This window comes from Lathyrus oleraceus, chromosome 3 (genome assembly GCF_024323335.1).
Source record: "Lathyrus oleraceus cultivar Zhongwan6 chromosome 3, CAAS_Psat_ZW6_1.0, whole genome shotgun sequence".
Classification (NCBI taxonomy): Eukaryota; Viridiplantae; Streptophyta; class Magnoliopsida; order Fabales; family Fabaceae; genus Lathyrus; species Lathyrus oleraceus.
In genome coordinates, this window is record NC_066581.1 from 455,122,709 (window position 1) to 455,148,243 (window position 25,535).

Below are 25,535 nucleotides of genomic sequence, written 5' to 3' on the forward strand. Positions count from 1 at the left end.
TAATCTAAAAATTAATCCTAATAAAAAAAATTCTAATTGTATATTCATTAACATAATTAATTAAACACTAATCTAAAACCTAAATACTAATCGTATTTAATTACTAATTAAGCCTAATAGTTAACCAAATTAACAAGTCCAAAACTGAACTGGTGATGATGCAGGCCCATACATCAAAGCCCAATAGTTGCTTTAGGTCCAAAAGAAGTGGGGTAAGAATCAACAAGGTTGAGAGAGGGGTGTAGCGGATTGTGTGAGGTGTATATCCAGAACAAGCTCTCACAATACAGAAACGTTTGGGCCTTAGGCCCAAACCGGATTCACAAGCCTATTTCCAAAACCCGCCCGCTGACTAAAGAAAATTTTACCCTATACCCCTACAATTGTACCCATACCCCTACATTAATTTTTTTTTTACCACAATACCCTCATTTCTGTAAAAAAAAAAAAAAAAAAAAAAACGTACCGGAAGACTTTAGGAAAGACTTCCGGAACACACATAATGCATACCGGAACACTTCTCCAAAGAGTTCCGGTATGCAAATTTTTTTGAATTTTTTTTATCTGAACCGGAACTCTTTCCTTAAGTGTTCCGGTTTGCTTTTTTTGTGTTCCGGAAGTCTTTCCTAAAGTCTTCCGGTTTGAAAAATACATACCGGAAGTCTTTTTGCAAGAGTTCCGGTATGCAAATTTTTTTGAATTTTTTTTATCTGAATCGGAACTCTTTCCTTAAGTGTTCCGGTTTGCTTTTTTTGTGTTTCGAAAGTCTTTCCTAAAGTCTTCCGGTTTGGAAAAATACATACCGGAAGTCTTTTTGCAAGAGTTCCGGTGCGAGGGGTGTGAAAGTGTAATTTTTGCAATTTTCAACTGAATGATAAAAATGAAATGGTAAATTGGTTAAAATCAATTAAGGGTAAAATGGAAATTTTTAAATTTTTGTAGGGGTATGGGGTTAATTGTAGGGGTACAAGGTAAAATTTTCCTGACTAAACCTGGCAAGAAGAGACTGAACGCCTGCGTGAAAGCTAGAACAACATCATCGTCTCTCGCTGAAGCATGAGGAAGCTCCAAGCGGCCACAAACGCTATCTCGCGTCTACGGATCGCGGCACCTCACCACCTATTACCACCGCGTCTTCGCCATGAGGATAAACACCATCGCGCAGGAACGTAGCAGATAGGAAGAAATGCCTCGAATCGGCGCGAAGCAGAAACGACAATGGAGTGGACGTTCACCGATTCCAAACCTTTGGCGCATCCATGGTTTTGATCTCTTTTCCCTCTCTCTGATTTCACTTCTCCTTCCATTCTTCTTTCTGTTTTCTGCGAATTCCGGCTACACGTTTGTGGTTTGTGGAATTTCTGAGTGAGGTTGTGAAAATACTGTTGCAGGAGCGGTGATAACGCGGAGCGATGAAGAAAACGGTTGCAGGAACGGTGCATGAGCAACGACGAAAATGAAGCGAAGTCGCAAATGGTGTCTTTCCGATGCAGAAGGGATAGAGTAGTCACAGAGTGACGAAGATCGGTTGGACAATTCACGATTGAAGAATGGATGGTGTAGAATCAAGAGGAACCTTGAAGGAGAGATGAAGGTTGAAGATATTTTTGAAGAAAACAGAATGAAGAAACAGGATGAAGATTTTGAGAAGAAGAGTGGAAAAAAATTCTGCAGAAGATTGGTTATCTCAAGATTGAAGAGGTTGAAGATTGATTTATAGTATTCCCAAAAATCGGTTAGAAATTCAATCTCAAACTCATCTGAAATTTAGAGTTGGTTAGCAAATTCATAATCTGTTAGTTAGTTAGTTATCAAATGAAAATCGAAATTCAAGTTTGAAGTGAATTTGAAGATTGGTTATCTCAAGAGGAACCTTGTTATCAAATGAAAATTGAAATTCAAGTTTGAAGTGAATTTGATTTGCATGTGATTTTAATTTCATTTTGTGTTTGCTGCCTCTTGTTTCTTCAGATGAAACGCTTTTGAGTTTGGAGGTGCCGTTTTGATCTCGCGTTTTGCCGTTTGGACTTGGAGTGTTACCTGCGTTTTCTGCTATGCTTCTATGTTTTCCCTGCTATGCTGCTGCGTTTTCCGTCACAGGGTTTGACTTCAATTGAATGTGGTTACTAGTATGGAAAAGGGACTTGGATATGGATTGGATTGGATTGGATTGGATTAAGAGTGGATGGTAAATGGATATCGACATGGATTTGGATATTAGCATGGTAATTGGTTATTTTCCTGGTAAATGGATTTGGATATATGTTATTAAAATGGTTATTGGGTTGAATATCTAAAATAATTCCTAAAAATTAATCTAAAAATGATCATTTAAAAAATCAAAATTCAATGAAAAACTCCAATAAAACCAAATTGAAAGTCCAATTAAAATCACATTAATCGATTAATTTAAAAATGTGAATTAAAATCAAATAAAAAAATCCATTGAAATTACCTAATCAATTAAAATTTAAATTAACTTAAAGATAAAGAGTCATTTAAAAATGAAAGAATCCAATTAAAAATAGATTATAATTAATTGGAATTAACTTGAAAGTAAAATTGGAATTGATTAAAAAATTAAAATCAAATTGAAAATCCACCTTTGAATTGAAACTTGACTTCACTTGAAATTAATTGAAATTAATCAACCTGTACTCACAAATCAATTAAAAATCCAAGTTGAAAGGGTACGGAAAACGATCGATGTTATCGAAGTTGAGATAATATGGATTTGAGAATGAATAGTTGACTTTGGTCAACTAGTTGATCGGAAAATCAACCAAGGACCTCAATCAACCTTTTATATTAGAATTAGAGTTTCAATTAATCACCAGTTTTGAATCTATGAATTAATCGATGCTAACATAAATGCATATGAATGAAGTATGAATATGCGCAGAAGAATCTCAAGTCGTAAGTTATTTTTTTATTTTTATATTGTGAAATATATAGTCAAGATACAAACATTTTTTTTTATTGAAAATAATAATAATAATAATAATAATAATAATAATAATAATAATTTTAAGATTTGTTTTTTTATTGAGCGAATCACACGGAGCTAAAGCTAACGATAATAACGAATCGGAGGGAAATAAAGAGCAATAATAAAGCGACTCACAGTAGTAACTACCTCTCTCTCTCTCATTGGGCGATTCACACGGTTCTAAACGTAACGATAATAACGATTTGGAGGGAAATAAAAGCGACTCACAGTAACTACCTCACTTTTCCAAGTCTCTCTCACTTGTTCTCTCTGTCTTTCTCAGAAACTCTCTCTCTCTCTCTCTGAAATGGGAATCAACAAACTAGAGGATCTAAAATGGCACGAACATGACATCGCCATGTGAGTATTTACACTTTCCAAATTTCAGCTTTGATTCTCCGTTCTTCCAAAATTCTGTGATTCATTTTCTTGTGATGCAGACCGAAGCTATCAACAAATCAAGCGGAATTCCTATTTCGGTTCTACAGAGATCTTGAACGGGTCCGAATTGACACCCTGTCTTGTTTCGGCAATGTCATCTCATGCATTCAGCGATTTTCAAATGAGAGAGTCGCTGTCAAGATTCTCCCCATTCCTCAAGACCAGATCATCAACGGAATCCCTTCCTCCATTTTGAATCACGCCTCTATCCTTAAAGATTTGGACCATCCCAATATCGTCAGGTCAATTCTTTGTTTTCTTCAACTCATGTTTTCATTCAATTCCAGTAATTAGTTACCATTTTGGTCGTGTTGCTATAGTGATTGCGGTCATTGCATGTGATTAACCATAATTTGTTCTTTAACATAAAATTGGTGAATAACAGTATCGGCATCTTCTGATACCGTTTTCTTCACGCAGACTGTATTTAAATAGTTATTATATATGTTTGGTGTGATATCTACAGGCTACTTCAAGTTGTGGCTACTGAGGAAGATGTGTATCTTGTTTTTGAGAATGTTAACCTAAATCTTGAAAGATACATCACCAATCCCATGCTTAGCATTGACACACTTGAAAGAGTAAGTCATGTTTAGTAAACTATTGTTTGTTTCTACTGCACTGCTTTGATTCATACCTCAAATTTGTGTTTGCAGTCTGTTCTACGTCAAGCTCTTTCTGGACTGGCATACCTCCATTCTCACAACATTGTACACGCAGATATCGATCCTTTTAGCATTCTCTTTAAATACACCCTAGAGGAACCTCCTGTAGTGAAGCTATGTGGTATTCGTGCACCCAAAACTTCTACTAGTGTATGATACTTTCTCTTTTTTACATACCCAGGATACTTCAAATTACCCATTCAAAGTAATGTTTTTGTAATTTCGATTTGCAGCAGGGTCATCCTTCCTATAAAGCACCTGAACTTTTGATGGGCTCCACCAATTACTCGACCGCAATTGATATCTGGTCTATGGGCTGCATGTTTGCTCACATCATTAAGCGCCGACCTCTGTTCAATGCTATAGAGGAGCATAGGGTATTGGCTGAGATATTTTGGTAATTTCCTCAAAACACAATAACTATTTCTATGATATCTCTGCATGTATTATTAAACAAACAAAATTCATTAATTGGATATTTTCTATGTAAAGTTTGTTAGGTACGCCAACAGAAGAAACTTGGCCCGGCGTGTCTTCTATATGCAAATTTATTCAAGCATTTAACCCTCCAATACAGCCAAAGGTATTCATTAATGTTGTGATTTTTGTTCCATTTCATTTCATAAATTCTGGCCATCCAATAATCAATGTATGGAAACTAATTGATTTTGTAGGATCTAGCTGAAGAGTTCCCTACCCTTGAACCTGTTGGTCTTGATCTTCTTTCGGTAACTTAACTGCCTCCTTCACATTACTGTTTCCGTTTCTTCGAGAATCGGTGCCTAAATTACTTAACTCTTTTATTGATCAACTGATAGTTTATGTGTTTGTGTTGGACAGAAAATGCTTTGCCTGTGCCCAAATGGCAGGATTTCAGCTTATGAAGCTCTTGACCATCCGTATCTTCGACATTGACCACCCATGATGAAGCTCTTGCTTTGACTACTATCTCATCCTTTGTGTACTTTTAACAGAACAATCTTATAGAATCTTAGGTATCCTACTGGTATACGACCCACGCACGGTATATGAAATCTAAAAACCATTGATTTTTAGTAATTCCTTGATCATGTTGTGTTTTCGTATGAAAAGTATTCCATTGATATGTTTCGTTGTTTTAGGAATTTAACGCGTAATTTCTATTTTTCTGTTAAATAATGTTGGAATTAATAATGCTTTAAAGTGGTTTTATGAAGTTTCTGAAATATAGCTAGTAGACATAAGTGTAAATTGAGTAGGAGGCTCAAGTTCAAAAACCAAGTTCGTTACATGAAGCAATGCATGTTGCCTCCAATTATTCATCGTTTAGCTTTCATAAAAAAACACCTTTATGCCTTAGTTTTTGTCAGTAATTTCTTGTGGGCAGAGATCTTGCATGTGTTTTCCAAGTAGAGGCGGGTTTTTCTTGCATTGATTTTTCGTCTCTTCTGTTGCTTGATTAGGGATTGGTTTATCAACTATCTTGGGGTTTTGCTTTTGAATGATTGCTCCTTTTTGTTTGTTTGAATGTCTCTTTTTTTAGTCATATAAGTTCGGTACATCTTGTGCAATCTCTTATTATTATTGTTCTTTGTTTTTTTTTTTTTATATTTTACGTGATAGACTTTATTAGATTGGAAGAATTTAAACCCTGATATTTACCGTTGTGTCCAAGACAAAAATCTATTTTTTAAAGACGATTGTGTGTAAATGATTGAATAAATAATTAATTCAATTTAACTCAATTATATTCATTAATCATATTTTAACATATGATTTTTTAATTTTTTTAACATAAATTAAATTAATCATCTATACAATTAAATTAATAATTTATTTTATAAGAGGATGTACAAAAAAATTTATTGATTGAAAAAGAAAAGTATTTTAAATGGATGCACAGCAGTATAGCAGTATAGGAAACATTTTTAAAAATGGATGTACTCTATAGCAGTGTAGGAAACATTTTAATTTTAAAAGGTATTTTTTAGATAAATATCTTTTCGAACTTTTTGTTACTATACCCTGTTATCCATTCCCGCCTCCAAACTCCAAAACGGAAAATGGCTTTCCGACTCATCTCACCACCGCCGTCTTTCCATCGCTTCACTTGTCACGCCACCACCGTTCCTCCCCCTCCTCAAATCTCAACCGCAACCCCTATTTCTTCAACTCCACAGCCCCCGCCACTAACATGCGCACTTCATTGCCCCCATTTCCAATCGTACGCTTCATCCTCTCCACTCCTAACTGTCCTCTTTTCGCTCATGAATTTTTACTTTATTTTTTAAAATTTTGATGATTGATTTCAGGTGTTCGGGGTGCACGCACGAGCTTAACCTACACCGCCCTGTGATTTTGGAGGACGCTACCAATTTCTTTCGGAAATATGGCGTCACGGACTTCACATTCGATACTTGCAATTTGGTATCTTCATCCACTCTTCTTCTTAATTCACTAATTCATTTTAATTTCACCTTTTAAACCATTTTTCTATCAAGTACTAACTCATATAGGGATAACAATTTGAGAAAATGGAAGTAGTTGTATGTAATGACAAGTGACAGTCGATGTATTGGCGCTCAAGCACGTCTTCAATATGAAGTTAAGGTGTTTGATAGAGTGTTTTTTGAAACATTTAACTGTATGTTTGGTTCTGTTGGCGTTAGTTGTCAACAAGTTTTTAGGAACTATAATAGGAATATAGTAATTAATTGTTAATTACCATGATTTGGCTATAATTATTCTGATTTAGTTATAATTAGAAATAGGTTTTCTGTGTATATAAATATAACCTATTCCCTCCTTGTAATATACGATTGAAATAATATGAAAGTTGTATATCAGTTTAACATGGTATCAGCCGCCAGGTCTTAATCCTTACCTACGGTAACCCTTTCCATCCTTCTTCCATGGCCGACTCGGATTCAAACTCCAATGAGGTTACCTCGTCTTCCATTCTTGCTGAATTGACGATTAAAATGACGGAAGTTCTGAACCGTGCGTCAACCTCGTCACAAATTGGCTCTGACCATACGGTGGCACCGATTGGCATCAAGTTAGATGGCAACAACTATCCCCTTTGGTCCCAGGTGGTCGAGATGTATATCTCGGGCAAAGACAAACTAGGATATATCAATGGAGATCTCCCGCAACCCCCTCAAACAGATCCTACGTTTCGACGTTGGTGGACTGACAACGCGATTGTTAAGGGATGGATAATCAACTCAATGGACTCTTCTCTAATCAGCAACTTTATTCGCTTCTCCACTGCCAAGCTGGTGTGGGATGCAATTGCGACCACGTACTTTGATGGCAGTGACACCTCCCAGGTGTATGACCTTCGGCGACGGGTGATACGTCTTAAACAAGCCGGTGGTTCTCTTGAAAAATATTATAACGATCTCCAAGGACTTTGGCGTGAGATAGATTTTCGTCCAAATCCGATGACATGTCAAGTTGATATCCAACACTACAATACACTTATCCAAGAAGAACGAGTGTATGTGTTTTTGGATGGACTTGATGACCGCTTAGATAATATCAGAAGCGATGTTTTACAAATGAAACCGTTTCCAACAGTGGAGCAAGCATATGCACATGTTAGGAGGGAAGCTCTTCGTCAGGCAGTGATGACAGACAACTCCAATGAATTATCTGGAGCAGTTCTTGCATCTAAGGGTCTCAAATTACATAGCAGTGCTCTCATTGTGGAGGTAACAAACATACTAGCGAGACCTGTTTTAAGCTTCATGGATATCCAGACTGGTGGACAAATTTTCAGGCTCGAAAGCGTCGCGATACAATTGATATCAACCCGGGAAAAGCTGCAGTAGCTACTGTCGAACCCCATCTTTCCCTCATTCCAAAATCAAGTTCCCACACCACTGAAGGTAATGTTCTGATTTGCTCTAATCATGATGATGACTCTAATGCATGGATACTTGATTCCGGAGCTACCGATCATATGATGTTCGATGCTGCTGATTTTTCTGAACGTTCAACCCCTCGGCGCTCAAGTATTGCCAACGCAAATGGTGGTTTATCGGCGGTAACAGGGGCTGGAACTGTGATGTTATCACCAGCCCTTTCGCTTTCAAATACACTACTTGTTTCCTCTCTATCTCATAAGTTGCTGTCTGTGAGTCAAGTTACAAAAGACTTGAACTGTGTTGTGCTGATTTATCCGTTTTTTTGTTTCCTTCAGGATATTCTCACGAAGGAGATCATTGGGCGTGGTACTAAGAGAGGGGGACTTTACTATATGGAGGATTTTAGTGTAGGCCGAGCGCATCACATGCATTATCCAAGAAACAATAAAATGGAGCAAGTCTTACTTTGACATCGCCGATTAGGCCATCCTTCGTTTGGCTACCTGAAACATGTGTTCCCAAGCTTATTTTCAGATACATCTTTGTTGAACTTCAAATGTGAAGCTTGTATTTTAGCCAAGAGTCATCGAGTTACTTTTCCATCAAGTATGAATAAAAGTAATGCTCCGTTTGCTTTAATCCATTCTGATGTATGGGGTCCATCCCCAAGATCTTCTATCTCTGGTTATCGGTGGTTTGTGATATTTGTTGATGATTGCACTCGAATGACTTAGATTTATTTGTTGAAACAAAAAAATGAAGTGATACACATATTTCAACAATTCCATAAAATGATTCAAACTCAATACTCAAAGAAAATTAAGATCCTTCGCTCTGATAATGGTGGGGAGTTTGTAAATCATCAATTCCATGAGTATTTCAAAAACCACGGACTTATTCACGAAACCACGTGTCCACAAACCCCACAACAAAATGGTGTTACAGAACGAAAAAATCGCCATATTCTTGAAACTGCCCGTGCTCTGTTACATGGAGCACATGTGCCTCACCACCATTGGACTGACGCTGTTACTACAACAGTATATCTCATCAATCGGATGCCATCGAAGGTCCTTGAATTTAAAACTCCGCTGCAGACCTTGTCCACATTTGTACCGCTGCCTACAATACAAATGCCGCCACCTCGAGTCTTTGGGTGTGTTGCGTTTGTTCACCTACATAAAAACCAGCGTACAAAGCTTGATCCGTGTGCCATTCGCTGCCTGTTTTTGGGATATGGTGTACACCAGAAAGGGTATCGTTGCTATGACCCTATTACTACGCATTTATGTAACTATGGATGTTACATTCTTGGAATTCGACCATTTCTACTCATCTGTATCACCCAATTCTTCTCTTCAGGGGGAGACACCAGAAGAAGAGTCGAAAGAAGAGTCGAATTGGTCGACATTTGACTGGTTCAAAGATATTGATATACCTTCAACTGAAGTTTTTGGTGATTCTTGTCAAACTCAAACAGACCATATGAGTCCTGAAGTTGAAGTATCGGAATTCCCTCCCTCTCCAGTACTCAACGATCCATCTCCTGAGAATATCATTGAGGTAAACTCTCCTATATCTCATAATAATAATAATAATGGTGATATCTCTGTTAGCTATGAATTACCTCACAGGCATAATCAGGGAAAACCACCGAAGCGTTACTCTCCTGAAGAAGAGGATCATAGATCAAGGTATCCAATTGCTAATTATGTCTCTATGAAGGACTTGTCTGAATCCCTTAAGAAATTTGCAAATGAGCTGTCTTCATACAGTGTACCTAGCAACGTTGAAGAGGCCATTGAAGATCCTAGATGGGTTCAAGCTATGAATGAAGAAATGGAGGCATTAAACAAGAATGCGACATGGACTCTTGTCCCTTTACCAAAAGGAAAGAAACCAGTAGGGTGTAAGTGGGTTTTCTCTATCAAGTACAAAGCTGATGGGTCTATTGAAAGGTACAAAGCAAGATTAGTGGCTAAAGGCTTTACACAAACATATGGCGTAGACTATCAAGAAACTTTTTCACCTGTTGCCAAGTTGAGCACTGTCAGAGTCCTGTTATCTCTTGCAGTAAATCTGGATTGGCCATTGCATCAGTTAGACGTGAAAAATGCATTTCTCCATGGGCACTTGAAAGAAGAAATATATATGGATATCCCTCCGGGATACATGACAAATTATGAGACTAAGGTGGTGTGTAAATTGCAACGCAGCTTGTACGGCTTGAAGCAATCTCCTAGAGCGTGGTTTGGGAGATTGAACCTGGCAATGAAAAAATATGGCTTCCAACAAAGCAACGCAGATCATACGTTGTTTCTGAAACATCGTCAAGGTAAGGTCACAACTTTGATTGTGTATGTAGATGATATGATTATTACAGGAGATGACTCTGAGAAAATAGCAAAATTTCAAAAACAACTTGCAACCGAATTTGAGATGAAAAATCTAGGTGGGCTCAAATATTTTCTAGGTATTGAAGTTGCTAGGTCGAAGAAAGGCATCTTTTTATCTCAACGAAAATATATCCTAGATCTTTTATCAGAAGTTGGGCTACTAGACTGTAAACCTATAGATACTCCAATTGTCCAGAACCACCAACTTGGAGAATATCCAGACCAAGTGCCAACAAACAAAGGAAGGTACCAGAGATTGGTTGGCAAACTTATTTACTTATCTCATACACGACCTGATATAGCGTATGCGGTAAGTGTAGTAAGTCAATTTATGCACAACCCGAGCAAAGATCACATGGACGCGGTAATTCGAATCATGCGGTACTTGAAGTCCTCGCCTGGAAAAGGATTGATGTTCACAAAGAATAATCATGTACAAGTTGAAGGTTATACAGACGCTGACTGGGCAGGAGATATCACCCCAACAGAAAATCCACCTCAGGCTATTTTACCTTTGTCGGAGGAAATTTGGTTACATGGAAAAGTAAGAAACAAAAGGTTGTAGCATTATCAAGTGCTGAAGCAGAGTTTCGAGGGATGGCTAAAGGTCTTTGTGAGCTTCTTTGGCTTCGAAGATTGTTAATTGAAATTGGCTTTGCTCCGAACAATGCGATGAACTTTTTTTGTGACAACAAGTCTGCAATTGAAATTGCTCATAATCCGGTTCAACATGATCAGACAAAACACGTGGAAATAGATTGACACTTCATTAAGCAAAATTTGGAGACCAAGATAATTCAATTCCCATTTGTTAAATCTGAAGATCAATTAGCAGATATACTCACAAAAGCTGTATGTAGCAGAGACTTCTGCAACGCACTTGACAAGTTGGCCATTCGAGATCTCTATGCACCAACTTGAGGGGGAGTGTTGGCGTTAGCTGTCAACAAGTTTTTAGGAACTATAATAGGAATATAGTTATTAATTATTAATTACCATGATTTGGCTATAATTATTCTGATTTAGTTATAATTAGAAATAGGTTTTCTGTGTATATAAATATAACCTATTCCCTCCTTGTAATATACGATTGAAATAATATGAAAGTTGTATATCAGTTTAACAGGTTCCACTTTTGAAGAAGGTTAAATTGGTTCCTGAGTGTAAAATTGTTTTCTATATGTTTCGATGTTCTTACAATTGCTTTTACGTCCAAAATTGATTTTAATTTGAAGATTTAATTGAGAGCTTTTGTCTTTAGCCTCAAATTTGAGCCTAGGGTTAAAGAAGTTGAAGAAGTTAAAGGCTCAAAAATGCGGTGAAATAGAAAATACTAACATTTGTCTATAAAAAAATCAATTTTGTCACCTCAAAACTAAACACACTAAAACTAAAATTTATTTGACTTTGGTTATTTGGGATTCTTTTTACAGTGGGGGTGGAGGTGTCGTGCGAAATTGGCGGTGCGTGGTTCTTCAACCAACCCTCTCATTGGACTCTATGAGGAGGGTACTCATAACGTAATTGACATTCCACAATGCAAAGGTCCAGAATTTAATTATATAATTTTTAGTCCCTTTGGTAGATATATTAGATTACAACACTACTTATAGTATAATGCTTAATTACTGTGATGATATACTAATACCTTAAGTTAAGTCTGCATTTTACTATTTTATATTTTGCATTTTACTATTTTATGTTTTGTATTTTATTACCTAATTTCATTTTATATGTTCCCATTCGAGAATTTGATGTACCTTATTACATCTGAGATCACCTGATGTGTTTGACCACACCTTTTGCTTCTTACAAGCTGAGGCGGCATTAGAATATTTCTATTGGTGTAACAACTTTGCATCCGACTAGGCCATGTGGCTAATGGAAATATGACATTTAAAGAAATTATTCTCTCTTTCTAACCAACTCTCTGTTTGTTTTTCGTTCTCTTCTCATTGCTGCTCTTGCTTAGATCTCAAGGTATTACGCATTTAACTCCCTAAAATCCAATCTGTCATAATATTAAGTTCTATGAACTTTTCAACAACTATTTATGGGACAACAAAATTTTAAATTATCTTGTAATAATTATAAGTTTTTTAAATAATATATTGTGCTATCTCAACTTCTTGAGAAGGTCTTTTACTAACATCCTTATAATCACTTGTTTAAATACAACCAGATGAATAATGAATAGAAGGACAGAGAGTTAAAACCTGCTAATACAACAAAATTGTAACTCAATCTAATTTTTTGTATCTCATCTAATAACCTAGTTACCACCTAGGTGCTTATAGTTATATCTTTTAATCCTCTAATAAAGTTAGAACTAATTACTTATTTTAGTTAAGGAATTTCTTAAGCTACAATATAACATCTCAACTAATAATCAATATGCTTATTTCTTTTATTCCTTTAGTAAACATAGAACTAAATGCTTATTTTAGATGAGAAATTTCTTAAGCTAGAAGATAATTCAAATTGGTTTTACATATTTGTTTCATTATAAAACAGAATAAGCACGGGTTTAAGAAATAATACATATTTGATCACTATCAGTTCATGAGTGGAATTCTGTAAGGATATATAATAATGGCTTACCAGAGTGGTTAAAATAGTTAAAAGTTGTTAGAGTAGTTAGTTAGTTAAGCTTGTTTTAGGGATATTTGTATAAATAGGAGAATACATGTATTGAGTATTGTAAATTGTAATCATTTGTGAATATAGAGTAGTGACTCTATTGGGAAGGGGAAACCCTTGAAAGAGAGGTTTCTCTTCTACTTTCTTTTATAGTTTCTCAACCTTTCAACAAAACAATTCATTCTTTTCAATTGAATTATTCGGTTCCTAACAAATTTTGTTGGAACTTATCTTATTTAATTTGTTTCAAAAACTATGTACTTTTCTACCGTTCTGTTATGTGTCTTTTTCATTGATGTTTTCTTTGGTTGATATGAAACTATATTAATTAATATTGCAGCTCATCATCCTAATATTAATGCTGCCGTGGAGCTGCTTAGACAAGGTATTTTCTTTTTTGTTATTACCTGTGTGTTTATTATATTTTTATCTTCAATTCTTATATTTCTCTAGTTTTTCCTCCATATTAATTAGGTATTACTGAATTAGATGTTGATCCATATCTTGAAGATGAAGGCACTGGTGAATTGCGATATGTTCAGGTGAACCATTTATAAGAAATTGAATGCCTAGATGATACGTGCAGTTAACTGTCGAGTTTTGAAATTGGGATAATTACTGATGGTGGGCGTGTTTTTACAGATGGCTGTGACAACACACAACACATCTCTTCCCGCTGCACAAAGATATATGAATGGTTAATTTTTTGCTGACTCGTGAAACATGTCGAGAAAATGTATTATTTTCTTTTAGTTAATGAAATTAAATTAACCATTATTTGATTTAAAATCATAACTTTCAGGTAAGGTTCAGGTTACATTGGTTTGGAATTCAAGAAATGAAAATTCCCATGGTTCAGACAAACTGATTGCATTAGCGAATGTAAGCTTACTGATTCCTTTCTACCATATTTATCTTAACTATAGCAGATTCTCTTGCTTGATACTTCCCTTTTATCCTAAAATGTGACGGTTCATTTGATTGATTGCAGTTTCTATGGAAAAATGGTGGGCCACAGAGCAGGCTTCATTTAATTCATTCTGTGTGGGCCAACTTTCAGACTTCTGATAAAAATGTGAGTTTAAACTGCTCTTGTGAAACAAATGAATGGCTAGATTTGATTAAAATGAAATACGATATGCTGCATGTCATACAGGGATGGTCAATACCGAAATGATGTTGATAATACATGTTTGAAGAGAAATCTTTGAATGCTGAGACCCTGGAACTAGATATATCCATTTTAATAATTATGTAAAATAAGCTACTTTTATTTTAAGTTTTTTTTATGCAGATCTTCCTAACTTTTCAGGACAATTTATGACACTATGCTTGTGCAATTGTTTCTATCAAAAGATATACATTTGAAAAAGGTCTACTTGATGTTGCAGATAATATTTGGGAATAGATGGAGACATCTTCTTGGAGAGAGAGATTTTTGGGAACGTGTTGGTGGAATTGATGTGTCATTGGCCCCTTCTAGTTTTGGCCAGGCAAACACACGGGTAAAGATTCTAATTCAATGGATCTTTACATTTTATATTTTGGATATGCATTTAATAAATCTTCCGAATTAGTTCCTCTCAAAGCATGGACACAAGGCCCCAAAACTACACACACACGCACACACTATACATCGTGTAAATAAATAAATTTCGATTTTTACATACATACATACATACTCACATGCACTAGTATAGTCTAGCTACATCAAGAAATATTTGAGCATATATGAAAACAATATTCTAGTACGTGTTATAAACATATTTAGAAGATGTCTTACTAGTTTTAACTTATTACTTAAATACTTCTTTTGTTTCTAAGAGTATTGATAATAGTCTCAGATTATCAACATGATATGAATTTGTTTGTGAGGTAGACGAGAAACAACATGAAATATTTTATTATCACTAACTAGTAGCTGAAAAGAAAATGACTGCACTGGACGGAGTGCTTCAGTTACCCAGAGTCTATGACTCCAAAGAGAAGAATTTGCTGTCCAATCTTACAGCCGAGAAACCAACCTGAGTCATATTAGCAATGATTGATTTCTCTCTATCCTCCCAGCCTAAAAACCAGCTCCTATTCACGAGTATCCATTCTAGCAAAACTAACGTGCTAAATCAGTAAGTTATTTCTGGCCTTCTTCACTATTGTGCCCCTTCTATCCCTTCTAGTATAAACCCTCCCTGGCCCGGGCCTTTGATCTGGGTCATTGATAAATAGGCCTTGAAATTGACCTTCATATTTGGGCCCGACAATCTGGACGGGATACAATATCTATTTTTACTTTTTAGCTGCCTGTGATTTCAAATTATCCAACCAAAAGGAAAATCACATTAATAAGATGCATGAAAACATACGTTGATATGCACACATGTGTATATCCAGTGACAAGTGTTCTCACACCACTGAGGGTTGCTATGCCGTTGTACCATGAAAGAACTGATACGTCTTTCTTGCTTTATATCATCAGGCTTTTGACTCCTTGCTGCAGAAGTTACAGAAATATGTTCCATATGAATCATCTGTTACTGATTTGTATGCTGGAGCTGGTGTCATTGGGTTATCATTAGCTGCCACAAGAAAGTGCAGGCAGGACCTGATGGTTCTAAACCTCAAATTTTATTTTTTAAATTTCTGCTACATAGTTGATTTGGAAGATTTATGTTTCTAGTTGTCTTACAGATCCATCAAATGCGTCGAGATTAACAAAGAGTCGAAGGTATCTTTTGAGAAGACAATTGAACGCTTGCCTACCACCGTTAACAGCAGCATCACTTGGCATCATGCAGATGCTTCAAAAGTTAGTACTGGATAGCTGAAGCCTCGTCATATATTCATGCTTTAATTTTAATATGAAAATATTGTTTCTGATTCATGTAACTATCTAGCACAACTTAAATTTTTGTACATGTATTTCTTTCATCAATGTATGCAAAGATTGTTTATAGAAAGGAAAATAATTTTAGTCCAAAATATAAAGCATAGTGTTTCATAGTTTTTTCTTGTCATGTCTTATTGGAAGCTCATGGTATGAATCCTTTGCAAGTAACAGGATCCTTTTTCGTGGCTTGTGGGCTCAGATGTTATAGTCATTGATCCTCCTAGAAAAGGACTGGATTCATCTCTTATTGATGCATTGAAGAATATATCCTTAGTGGTCCGCAAAGCTTTGTCATCATCTGAACGGTTGTTTATTTTGTGAACTTATCAAGTTTGATCAATTTGAAAATATTTCCCTCTATCAGTGTCTGATTTAGTGCATGTTTACTGCAGCCCAAACTCAGTCCAAGAAGAGAAAAGACCATGGGTTTTACGTGCTAATGAAGCTTCAGTCCAGATTAAAAGCAAATTACCTGAAGCAAACATTACTCCATTGGTCCCACAAACCGTTATTTACATAAGTTGTGGATGGGAAAGTTTTAAAGAGGTATTTCCGGGCTCATATTTATTTGATGCACTTTGTTAACTCTAAAAGTTGCTGTCCGACAAAACTTTATCAAACATGAATTCTCTGTGTTAACTCTAAAAGTTGCTTTCTGACAGGACTGCAAGTCATTATTGTCAAGTAAGGCATGGTATTTGGAAAAAGCTCATGGTTTTAATTTTTTTCCTGGTACTCAAAGGTATTTTTCTTTAAATTCTCATCCTATGTTTATCTATACTTACAATATTTATTAAATCTTACAATTTTTATTCTTGCAAAAAAAAACTGGTGTTAATTAATTTTCCTCTTTACGCTATTCTCCGAATTTCATTCTATTTGCATTTCAGCTTTGTAAACTTAAACCTTTATATAATTTTTAGGCAAAAGTACAATTTGATCCCTTATCATATTTTTTAATTTCAGTTTGGTCCCTTGACTTTTAAAAGTTTCAATTGAGTCTCTAATCTTTTATTTTTGTTCTGAAACGATCTTAGTATGTGAAAGTTACACCAATATGGTCCCCTTTTTTTGTTCTGAATGATCCCTTATTTTACAAAATTTTGTGTATGAAGGGAAGTCTGGTGAGAGTGACCTAAGTAGTGCTTTTAAAGTTTGAACTGTCCTCACCATACAAGCCGCTGTTGTGGGATTGATTTAGAATTTTAGACTCAACTTAAGTTTTAAGATGATATCAAAGCTTATCCTAAATTTGTTATTGGGCCTAAATCTATATTAGTCCACCCGCATACTCCATATTTCTTCGCCTGGATGTGATGGTGTGCTGAGATCCTTGTTATCCCATCCACATTAGTCCATGCTTAATCTGTGCATCTTGTGCGTGAGGGGTGTATTGAGATTTGTTTGTCCCACAATGTCTAAAGAATGCCTTAGTAGTGCTTATAATGCTTGAGCAGCCCTGACCTTTTAAGCCATTTTGGGGTGTAGAGTAAGACCCATCCCAATTTCTAAGAATCTCTAAATCAAGAATGCGAATAATGGGGAGTCCTGGGAAACTTAATATTGCATTTGGACAGATAAGATGTATATTTGAACTCAACTTGTTTCTAACAGTACTGACGAGTGAGCACTCCCCACCCTTTACAGTCTCCTCTTTTCTCAAGATAACGCTATTGATATAATATTATTGTGCCTGGGAAGTGTTAAACATCTCATGTTTAAATCACATTTGATCCGTCAAACATAGTGTTGGACTAATCTGAAAGGCATGCTTGTCCAACCTAAATCTAAACATTGAACCAATGTAGCAAAGTTGACCACTAATTGTTAGTTCATATTTTAATTACAGTTACAGGATGATTCCTAAAGACAGTGTTTTTTCTGTCTCCATACAATGTATTCTGTACATATAACCACATTTCATGGAGTTTTTTCCTCAAATTATTTTTTATAGTTTTTTATCTATATTAGGACACATTATGCGGTTGATTGGGTATACTATTATAGGTTCCCCTCCTCCCCAAGCTAGTAAAGATACTAATTTGTCACTTGCCAATTGTTTGCAGCGTCGAAATTCTGGCAGTGTTCAAGAGGGGCCCTCAGAAAAAGAAACCAGGAAAGAAAAAGAAAAAACATTCGCAAGGAGCTGCTAGACATAAATGAGCACACGAGTCAGTACCATCAAATTTTGCGTCGAAGAAAGAAACTGATAAATTTAGTAGCAGTTTCATGTTTTGTACTGATCGAAAAAGGGAATTTGTTTCATCATTTGATAAATTATTTATTAATAATTTAATGGATATAGTTTTTCATCGTATTTGTATCATATCCATCTCCAAAGTATTGATTCAAGAATACAAAACTGAGGAATAAATTTATAGTTTTAAAAAAGCCAATTTGTCCAAAGAAGGTCGATGGCCATTCGATGACTAGGAAAGCTTCAATTTCTCTTCTGTCTGCTTTTAGATTTTGCCAGGTGAGGAAACACTGTCAGAATGTTGTGGGCCAATAGATCCTGTCTCGTCAAAATCCCAACAACAGGGGATACCTGTGAAATGACATGATTAGGTTAGTCATATATGTTCATTTTCAAATAAAATATTATCCATGAGTTTAATATTGCTCCTCATATGCTACTAGGAAATAATATATTAACATTTCTAATTCGTGTTAAATATACTTACCCCTGATGCCTGGTATTTCGGAACGACAAGCAGATGACGAAGTCCAACTTGCCTGAAGAGGATCATTGCTTTTGCTACTGATATGCTCTCTAGCACAGTAAATGGAGTTGTATTGGTGAGAGGATGTAGATCAACAAACATCTCCATTTCTTCTCTTGTTATAGCTACCTCTTCAATTTTCCCTTCTCTCTCGGCCAGCTCTACCCAGGTAAATTTCTCTCTCACTTCCCATTCCTCTGTTCTTCTTATCTCTTTCAAGAAGAACTTCTTCTTTAATGCTTGGATAAGGTGTGCTCTTAGAATTAGTCCATGCAATTCTGTTGCCCCGTTGGCCTGTCCTGTTGGCGGTACTACCCCATCGTCCATCACTGGGAAACCATTATGTGTAGTGTTTTTCAATACATCTACTATCTTTGCTACCTTTTCTACTCCTTGGAGGGAAATCACTGCCGGCTTTACATCTACAAGCTCGCCAACAGTGAGGTTTCTCATCCATGACGCAGGATTTGCATCCATGAAAGGAAGGCCTTTCAAATGCAGTATAATCTCATAGATGCTAGGGTTGAAGCAATCTCCAACAGTTTTGGCTATTAGGAGAACAATCATTGTTATTGGTAGTAGGAGAAGATTGCTAGTAAGTTCAAGGAAGATCACGCAAAGGGACACAGTCATCCTCATCGAACCAGCCATGAGGGAAGCTGCACCAAGTACAGCAAACAATCCTTGGTCAATTTTTGTATGAGGTCCCATCAACATACCAAGAAGACGTCCGTAGGCCGAGCCCATAAGGATGATTGGGAGGAAGAGTCCCGTCGGCACAGCAATTCCAAAAGTAATTAGTCCTAATATGCAATATAGCACAAAGAAAATTATGAGGGAGGAGGGTTGGTATTCATGAGGTGTGTTTGTTGAGAATATGTTTCGGACAGCATCATCATTAGTGGTAAGCAGCAGAGTAGCAAGATCGTTGTAATGGCCAGGGGGACAATTGAATTGTTTAAAGTTTCCAGACCTTCCATTGGTGGGGCAAACAGATTCCGAGTCTCGAAACGATGAATCACAAGGGGTGCATTTTGCTAGGAATGGGAGACCATATTGACATGCAGATGTGAAGAGTACTACTGCAAGACTTAGGAGGACTTTATGTATTTTTCCTTTCCTGCAATAATCAAAGGTAGACTCTGTTTTTATATAATTCAAATACTACCAAATTTGGCTGTGTTGACAATTCTACATGTTTATTTCATTTGACGCCATAATTGTTTTCCGTTGCTGTTTTCTTTATTTTTTGCTTCATATGTAGTTTTAACCCCTTATTTTGTTTCATTTGCGATTTCATGTCCCATTTTAAAATCCACAAATTTGGTCCTTCAATTTAAAAAAACAAAGAAGACATTTTTCCACTTATGCATTTTGGGTTGATTTTTAATGATTTGCAGCTGAGGTATATATATCTGGTATCCAAATTGTTCCATTTTTAAAAAATTCAAATCAAATGTTAAAATAAAAATTTGGGTATCCATTTTATTATTTAGATATAAACCGTTAGTGATTATAAAAATTTGGTTTTGTTATTGGGTATCTAAATTTTACTTAAATTTTTATATTTGTCTCTTTTCATTTTTATCAAATTATATTAAATTTCATAAAAAAATTATTTTAAAAATAAAATTCAGAATTTCTTTTTCTTTTACGAAAAATATTATATTTGAATTTTTTTTTTCGAAAAAATTATATTTGATATTTTTTTCAAATAAAAAAAATATTTTTTATCAAAAATATTTTGTATTTTTTTCAGTAAAAAAGTTTAGATTTTTTAAAATAATTTTTTTAATTTTCAAAAAGGTTATTTTTTCAAATTTTCAGAATAAAAAAAATTTTTGTTTTCAGAAAAAAAATAATTTTAAAAAAAATAAAATAATTTTTTATAATTTCAGAATAGAAATTAATTTTTATTTTCAAAATCTTTTTATTTCTGATTTCCATTTTTTTTAAATAATTTTTTTTCAGTTATTTTTATTTTTTGAAATAATTTCTTTTTTTAAAGATTTTTTTATTTTCAATTTTTTTTATTTTCAGAAAATAATTTTATTATTTTCATTTTTTGTATGTTTTTTAAATTATAAAAGAAAAAATATTTTAAAGCCTCATAAAATTTGTTTATATTTTTAAATTTAAAAATTAATATTGATTTAGAGAAAATAAAAATAAAAATAAATAATTTTGATTAAAGTCAAAATCCATTTTAAATCGGTTATTAACCAAACCGATTCAAACATAAACCAAATTTAAAAAATAAACCGGTTTCGTCAAACTGATTTTAAGAACCAAATTAATTCATATATTTGGTTCAATTTGATTTGAATTTTGAACGATGCACACCCTATGTGTTACAACTGAGTTGATGACATGAAGATGAGTTTCTAAGTGAGAATCCACTCATTTGGGTGCTTTTGTGATAAAAATTAATGTAAGATTCTAATGAAATGAAAATTAGTTATTAACTAAAAATGAACTTCGTCATTGTGATGTCATCAACAGAGTTGACACAAGCATCTCATTTTTCATGTCATCAAAATTCAGTCTCAAAATGCAAGACATTTTAAATATGGAGGGAGTGAAATCGTGGAACCAAAATGATTAATGAAACAAAATAAAAGGACTAAAATTGCATTAAAGTCTAATTCTTTTTATGTAAACTGATGAGCACGTGCATGTTTATAACTTCATTGACAGCCACCGGCACATTAATAGATTCTTCATTGGGTAATGCATGTGGTTAGTATAGAAAATGAAGTTGTGTGATTAGTTTTCAGTTCTTGCGCAACCTTAAAAATTCATGATATGCAATATGTTTTGAGTCTAAGATTGTATATAGTAGCTTACTGATTGATGAGATTGTAGAGTCTGAGGACCTTGTGTAGGAGATGATTATAAAGGCTTCCCAATAACCCACCAATGATTCCAATGACTACAACAGGTAGGATATCCATCACATGATACCTAACAGTGACATTGCTAACGTCAAACATGATCAGCCCGCCTGAACCGAAAAGGCCACATTTCCCGGAGTTGCAGATTTCAATGAAGGCCCTAAGCACTACCACCACAACAGCGGTGCAAAAAAATGTTCTCCATAGAAGAGCACTTCTCCACCAGGTTGCCACCTCTTCAAGGGCGAAGAGAACTCCACCAACAGGGGATCTAAAAGCTGCACAAACTCCTGAGGATGCACCACAGGTGATAAGATCACGACGATCACAATCATTGTTGAAATATCGTAGCCAGCGCCACTTGATTCTGTAATTGTCAGGGCCTCCTTGGCCTAGTAAGGAAGCAATGCAGCTTCCTATATGTACCAAGGGTCCTTCTTTCCCAAGATCTAGGCCTGCTGAGACAGCTCCAATGCTTCCAATTATCTACAAAAACAAATGTATGATATAAGATATTACATGAAATAATGCTTGTCCTGTGGATTTTTTTCACTGCAGTGAATACAGATAATGCCATTGACCCTCATGATTTTGTCACTCATTAGTCAAATTGCAAGCACTAAATGATTGAAGTCAACAACACTTGTATCATAATCGATCCATGTGCATTGCCTTTTCTGCATATTATAAATCATTGCTGGGTCACCAGAATTGCTCTATTATTATATGCATTATTGCAAAAATCAGTGCTGCAATCAATAGAACTGTTTCCATCCCTTTTATGGATAGATCAACAACATGAAGTTGAACAAATTTATAGATTAAAATATCAAATTTTTTGAGTCCTCTATAAAAGAAGTAATAAGTTTTGGAAGTATAATCTTTCTAGATAATTGGAAGCAATGAATTTGTCTCTGGAAGCTTAGATCTGAAAAGATAAAGATCCCAAGAAACTATTTTCCCTCCTTCCAAAATATTATTTAAACCGGTTTGAGTTATATACAGTCAAAAACAACTCGTGCAGTTTACACAGTTAGAACATTGATGACCGTTGGATCAAGAAATTGAATGGTATAGGATATAAATTTCTAATGAATTTTAAATGCCAAACTTGAAACCTTGACAATCCGATGTTGATTCAACATATATGTCAATTGCATGAAGGATTTTGACTGCATTACAAATGAATTGCCTAAGAATTGAAGTAGAGTAAGAAACAAGCCGACCAAACATTGTTGCTACCTACCTTAACTATTAATGTTGTAGCACCAAACATGTTTGGTGTATCAACACCATTAAGATAAGCTTTGATTTCAGGTATTCCAGGTCCAGCTGCAGTTGGTGCAAAACACACACAGAGAATAGCAGCAACAAATGTTAAGACGAAATTAACTCCCGCAAAATATAGAAAACCTGTCAAGTACCTGTACCATGCATATCAATGCAAAATCACTTTTATTTTAAGTCAAATTTTCTTAAAAACTAAAATAACAAAAAGGGTTGCTCTAAAATCTAACCTTTCTCCGTTGATATATTTAATAACAGCCAAAAACTTGTATCCAGCAATGTTCTCAACAGCAAGATTTATAAGTGTAGCTATAATACCAGTGAGAAATCCAACAAGAAATGCAAGTAACCATTTCAAGAATATGTATTGTAATGCTTCAACTCTTGATCTACTTCTCCATCCATGTTTGAATAGATCATTCTCATTTATCCTTCATAAATAAACAAAGTCAAAAAATTGATCTTTTTATATTATTGTATTGATAATAATATGTTTTTGTTTGAGTTCTTACTCATAGTCTAAGCTTTCTATGTAGGAAACTTTTTCACCAACAAGAGCAAGTGGATTTGAAGACAGTGTTCTGTTTCTCTTGATCAGTGTCTGATGTAGTGGATTGTTACTTTCTGGATCCATTTCTTGTTCTTGTTCTTGTTCTTCTTCTCTTTCAACTTCTTCCATTTTGTTGTTTCTTGTTGTACTTTCTATAAGGTTCATAGAACTCTCTCCCATTAGAAAAACACAGAAGTTGTTGAGACAGTTAACCTATAAAGTACTAAGCTATGTTTGTTTCGGATTAGAACAAAGTGAGACACCTAAGCTATATGAAAAAAGTGGATACCATATATGTTGCTTTCATCTTTGAAATCTATATATTTGTATGTTTTTGGCATTGCTAAATTGTTTATTATTCAAATCATGTAAACTAATATTTGTTTATTATTTCAAATGAAAACTTGACAACTATTTTTGAGTATATGGTTCCATTCCTTTTTGGAATTATTCACATGGTAAAGCCACTTGTTCAATAGAAAATTTATGGCATAATATTTTGGACTTTGGAAATTACATGATTGAGTTTAAAAGATTAATGAACAAAAGAAACTTGTGTTTCCAAGTTGGATAATTAAGAAGAATAATTCCTAAGTTGTTGCATAAGTTGTGACTAAAATAAGGTGTATAATGAAGTTAGTTTAGAATAATCAAGGATTAATGCCTCTTGGGAGCAAAGATAGTGAAATTTGATTATTCTTTGAGATGAGTGGATATGGATTATATTTCTCTATTTAAATAATCAGAGTAATTACTTTTTTGTTGTTGTTATACATGTGTTAATCATTATCTCCATTTTATAATGACACATTTTGTTGATGAAATCTCTCACTCTCTAGCTATTGAATATATCTGTTTATTATTTTTTATATTTTTTTTATATTTATGGATTGTTGTTGTAATTAGTGGTTAGGTTGTTATTTAGTTGCATCATAGTTAGTTTTATTGATTTGATATCTATCATTTAAGTATAGATGATAAATATAATATTTCACTTTCTCTAGTAATAAAGAATCAGGTATGTTTATAATTTTTTTGTCTTCTCCTTTTATCTTAACATGGTCTCTGTGTTTTGGAAGGTAACAATTTCTTTATACATCTCTTGATTTAGTTTTATCATGTTTATTTTTTTATTAAATTGTTTAAATTTAAGAAGTTTTTAAAACAATTTCCTCTATGAGTAATTTACCCAATTTTTTTTTTGTAATGGATAAATCAGAATTTTCCATTATTATTCAATCCAGTCTTTTTCATCATTCCAATTTTTTATTTTCGTGTTATGAAAATGTTATTGATTTTAAAGAACAAATTCAAATTTAATATGTAACATTCCTTCGATCCGTCCCCAATGACGAACTATTTGATTTAATAATCCGTTGCAACAACATTGCTATCTCATGACTTCAACGATCCATCTAGGAGAACATTGTCAAATCAATCTTATTGATTGATAATGCAACAAAAATCTTGAGGAATTTGTAAATTGTTTTTCCGATGGCGACATCTTTCAAATCTCAGACATTCAAGATGACTTGACTCGATTTTAACAAGGTACACTTGATGTATCTATTGATTTTACACAATTTACTTTAATATGGGAAAAAATTGATAATTGGTCCTACACGCGATAGTACTTGTGGCATTGGTTGCATATGTGACACCATGATAGACCTTTGTAAATATAAAGGTCTGAAAAAATTTATTAAGTTCTTAATGGTGTTAAATGGACAAGTTTCTACTGTTTGATCTCCGATCATGCTTATGGGTCCCTCCCTCCTTTGAACAATTTTGTGTGTGTGCATATTCTAAGTCAAGAACAACAACTGAATCTCTCTTATCGTTTCTAATTCCAATCTTATTTAAGAACCACCGGCCATGAAATGACGACCTATTTGATTTAATAATCCGTTGCAACAACATTGCTATCTCATGACTTCAACGATCCATCTAGGAGAACATTGCCAAATCAATCTTATTGATTGATAATGCAACAAAAATCTAGAGGAATTTGTAAATTGTTTTTCCGATGGCGACATCTTTCAAATCTCAGACATTCAAGATGACTTGACTCGATTTTAACAAGGTACACTTGATGTATCAAATGATTTTACACAATTTACTTTAATATGGGAAAAAATTGATAATTGGTCCTACACGCGATAGTACTTGTGGCATTGGTTGCATATGTGACACCATGATAGACCTTTGTAAA

The 25,535-nt window shown here is 34.6% G+C and overlaps 3 protein-coding genes across 6 annotated transcripts; 2 read left to right on the plus strand and 1 right to left on the minus strand.

The window, feature by feature from the left end:
* The first annotated feature begins 990 nt into the window (after positions 1–990).
* On the plus strand, positions 991–5,715 carry LOC127128144 (cyclin-dependent kinase A-1). Of its 2 annotated transcripts, XM_051057389.1 has the most exons (11): positions 991–1,262; positions 1,392–1,735; positions 1,972–2,225; positions 3,273–3,349; positions 3,430–3,672; positions 3,897–4,011; positions 4,087–4,245; positions 4,329–4,492; positions 4,588–4,678; positions 4,770–4,823; positions 4,936–5,715. In XM_051057389.1, the coding sequence occupies exons 3-11, from the start codon at positions 2,193–2,195 to the stop codon at positions 5,008–5,010; spliced, it is 1,011 nt and encodes a 336-aa protein (XP_050913346.1). In that variant the 5' UTR covers positions 991–1,262; positions 1,392–1,735; positions 1,972–2,192; the 3' UTR covers positions 5,011–5,715. The 2 variants fall into 2 exon arrangements, with proteins under 2 accessions (XP_050913346.1, XP_050913347.1); XM_051057390.1 differs by lacking the exon at positions 991–1,262 and having other exon boundaries at positions 1,280–1,735.
* A 300-nt stretch (positions 5,716–6,015) lies between these two features.
* LOC127128146 (uncharacterized) lies at positions 6,016–18,195 on the plus strand. Of its 3 annotated transcripts, none has more exons than XM_051057392.1 (15): positions 6,016–6,298; positions 6,387–6,501; positions 11,776–11,887; positions 13,323–13,367; positions 13,457–13,524; positions 13,625–13,679; positions 13,785–13,864; positions 13,974–14,057; positions 14,374–14,487; positions 15,459–15,577; positions 15,671–15,788; positions 16,041–16,174; positions 16,262–16,415; positions 16,532–16,611; positions 17,936–18,195. In XM_051057392.1, the coding sequence occupies exons 1-15, from the start codon at positions 6,138–6,140 to the stop codon at positions 18,030–18,032; spliced, it is 1,536 nt and encodes a 511-aa protein (XP_050913349.1). In that variant the 5' UTR covers positions 6,016–6,137; the 3' UTR covers positions 18,033–18,195. The 3 variants fall into 3 exon arrangements, with proteins under 3 accessions (XP_050913349.1, XP_050913351.1, XP_050913350.1); XM_051057394.1 differs by having other exon boundaries at positions 15,480–15,577; XM_051057393.1 differs by having other exon boundaries at positions 13,472–13,524.
* Positions 18,110–23,894, minus strand: LOC127128145 (chloride channel protein CLC-b). The gene is made up of 6 exons (XM_051057391.1): positions 23,286–23,894; positions 23,004–23,204; positions 22,733–22,910; positions 21,440–21,972; positions 18,554–19,712; positions 18,110–18,417 (listed from the first exon to the last, which is right to left on the minus strand). The coding sequence occupies exons 1-6, from the start codon at positions 23,501–23,503 to the stop codon at positions 18,310–18,312; spliced, it is 2,397 nt and encodes a 798-aa protein (XP_050913348.1). The 5' UTR covers positions 23,504–23,894; the 3' UTR covers positions 18,110–18,309.
* Between the last annotated feature and the right edge of the window lie 1,641 nt (positions 23,895–25,535).

Coding starts and splice junctions, on each gene's coding strand:
- LOC127128144 (XM_051057389.1), top strand. CDS start 2,193: ATGGATATCGACATGGATTTGGATATTAGCATG. Junction 3,673..3,896: donor GACCATCCCAATATCGTCAG/GTCAATTCTTTG, acceptor TGATATCTACAG/GCTACTTCAAGTTGTGGCTA. Junction 4,679..4,769: donor ACCCTCCAATACAGCCAAAG/GTATTCATTAAT, acceptor TTGATTTTGTAG/GATCTAGCTGAAGAGTTCCC.
- LOC127128146 (XM_051057392.1), top strand. CDS start 6,138: ATGGCTTTCCGACTCATCTCACCACCGCCGTCTTTCCATCGCTTCACT. Junction 14,488..15,458: donor TTGGCCAGGCAAACACACGG/GTAAAGATTCTA, acceptor TTATATCATCAG/GCTTTTGACTCCTTGCTGCA. Junction 16,612..17,935: donor TTTTTTCCTGGTACTCAAAG/GTATTTTTCTTT, acceptor AATTGTTTGCAG/CGTCGAAATTCTGGCAGTGT.
- LOC127128145 (XM_051057391.1), bottom strand. CDS start 23,503: ATGGGAGAGAGTTCTATGAACCTTATAGAAAGTACAACAAGAAACAAC. Junction 23,205..23,285: donor ATAGAAAGCTTAGACTATGA/GTAAGAACTCAA, acceptor TTATTTATGAAG/GATAAATGAGAATGATCTAT. Junction 22,911..23,003: donor AAATATATCAACGGAGAAAG/GTTAGATTTTAG, acceptor TGCATGGTACAG/GTACTTGACAGGTTTTCTAT.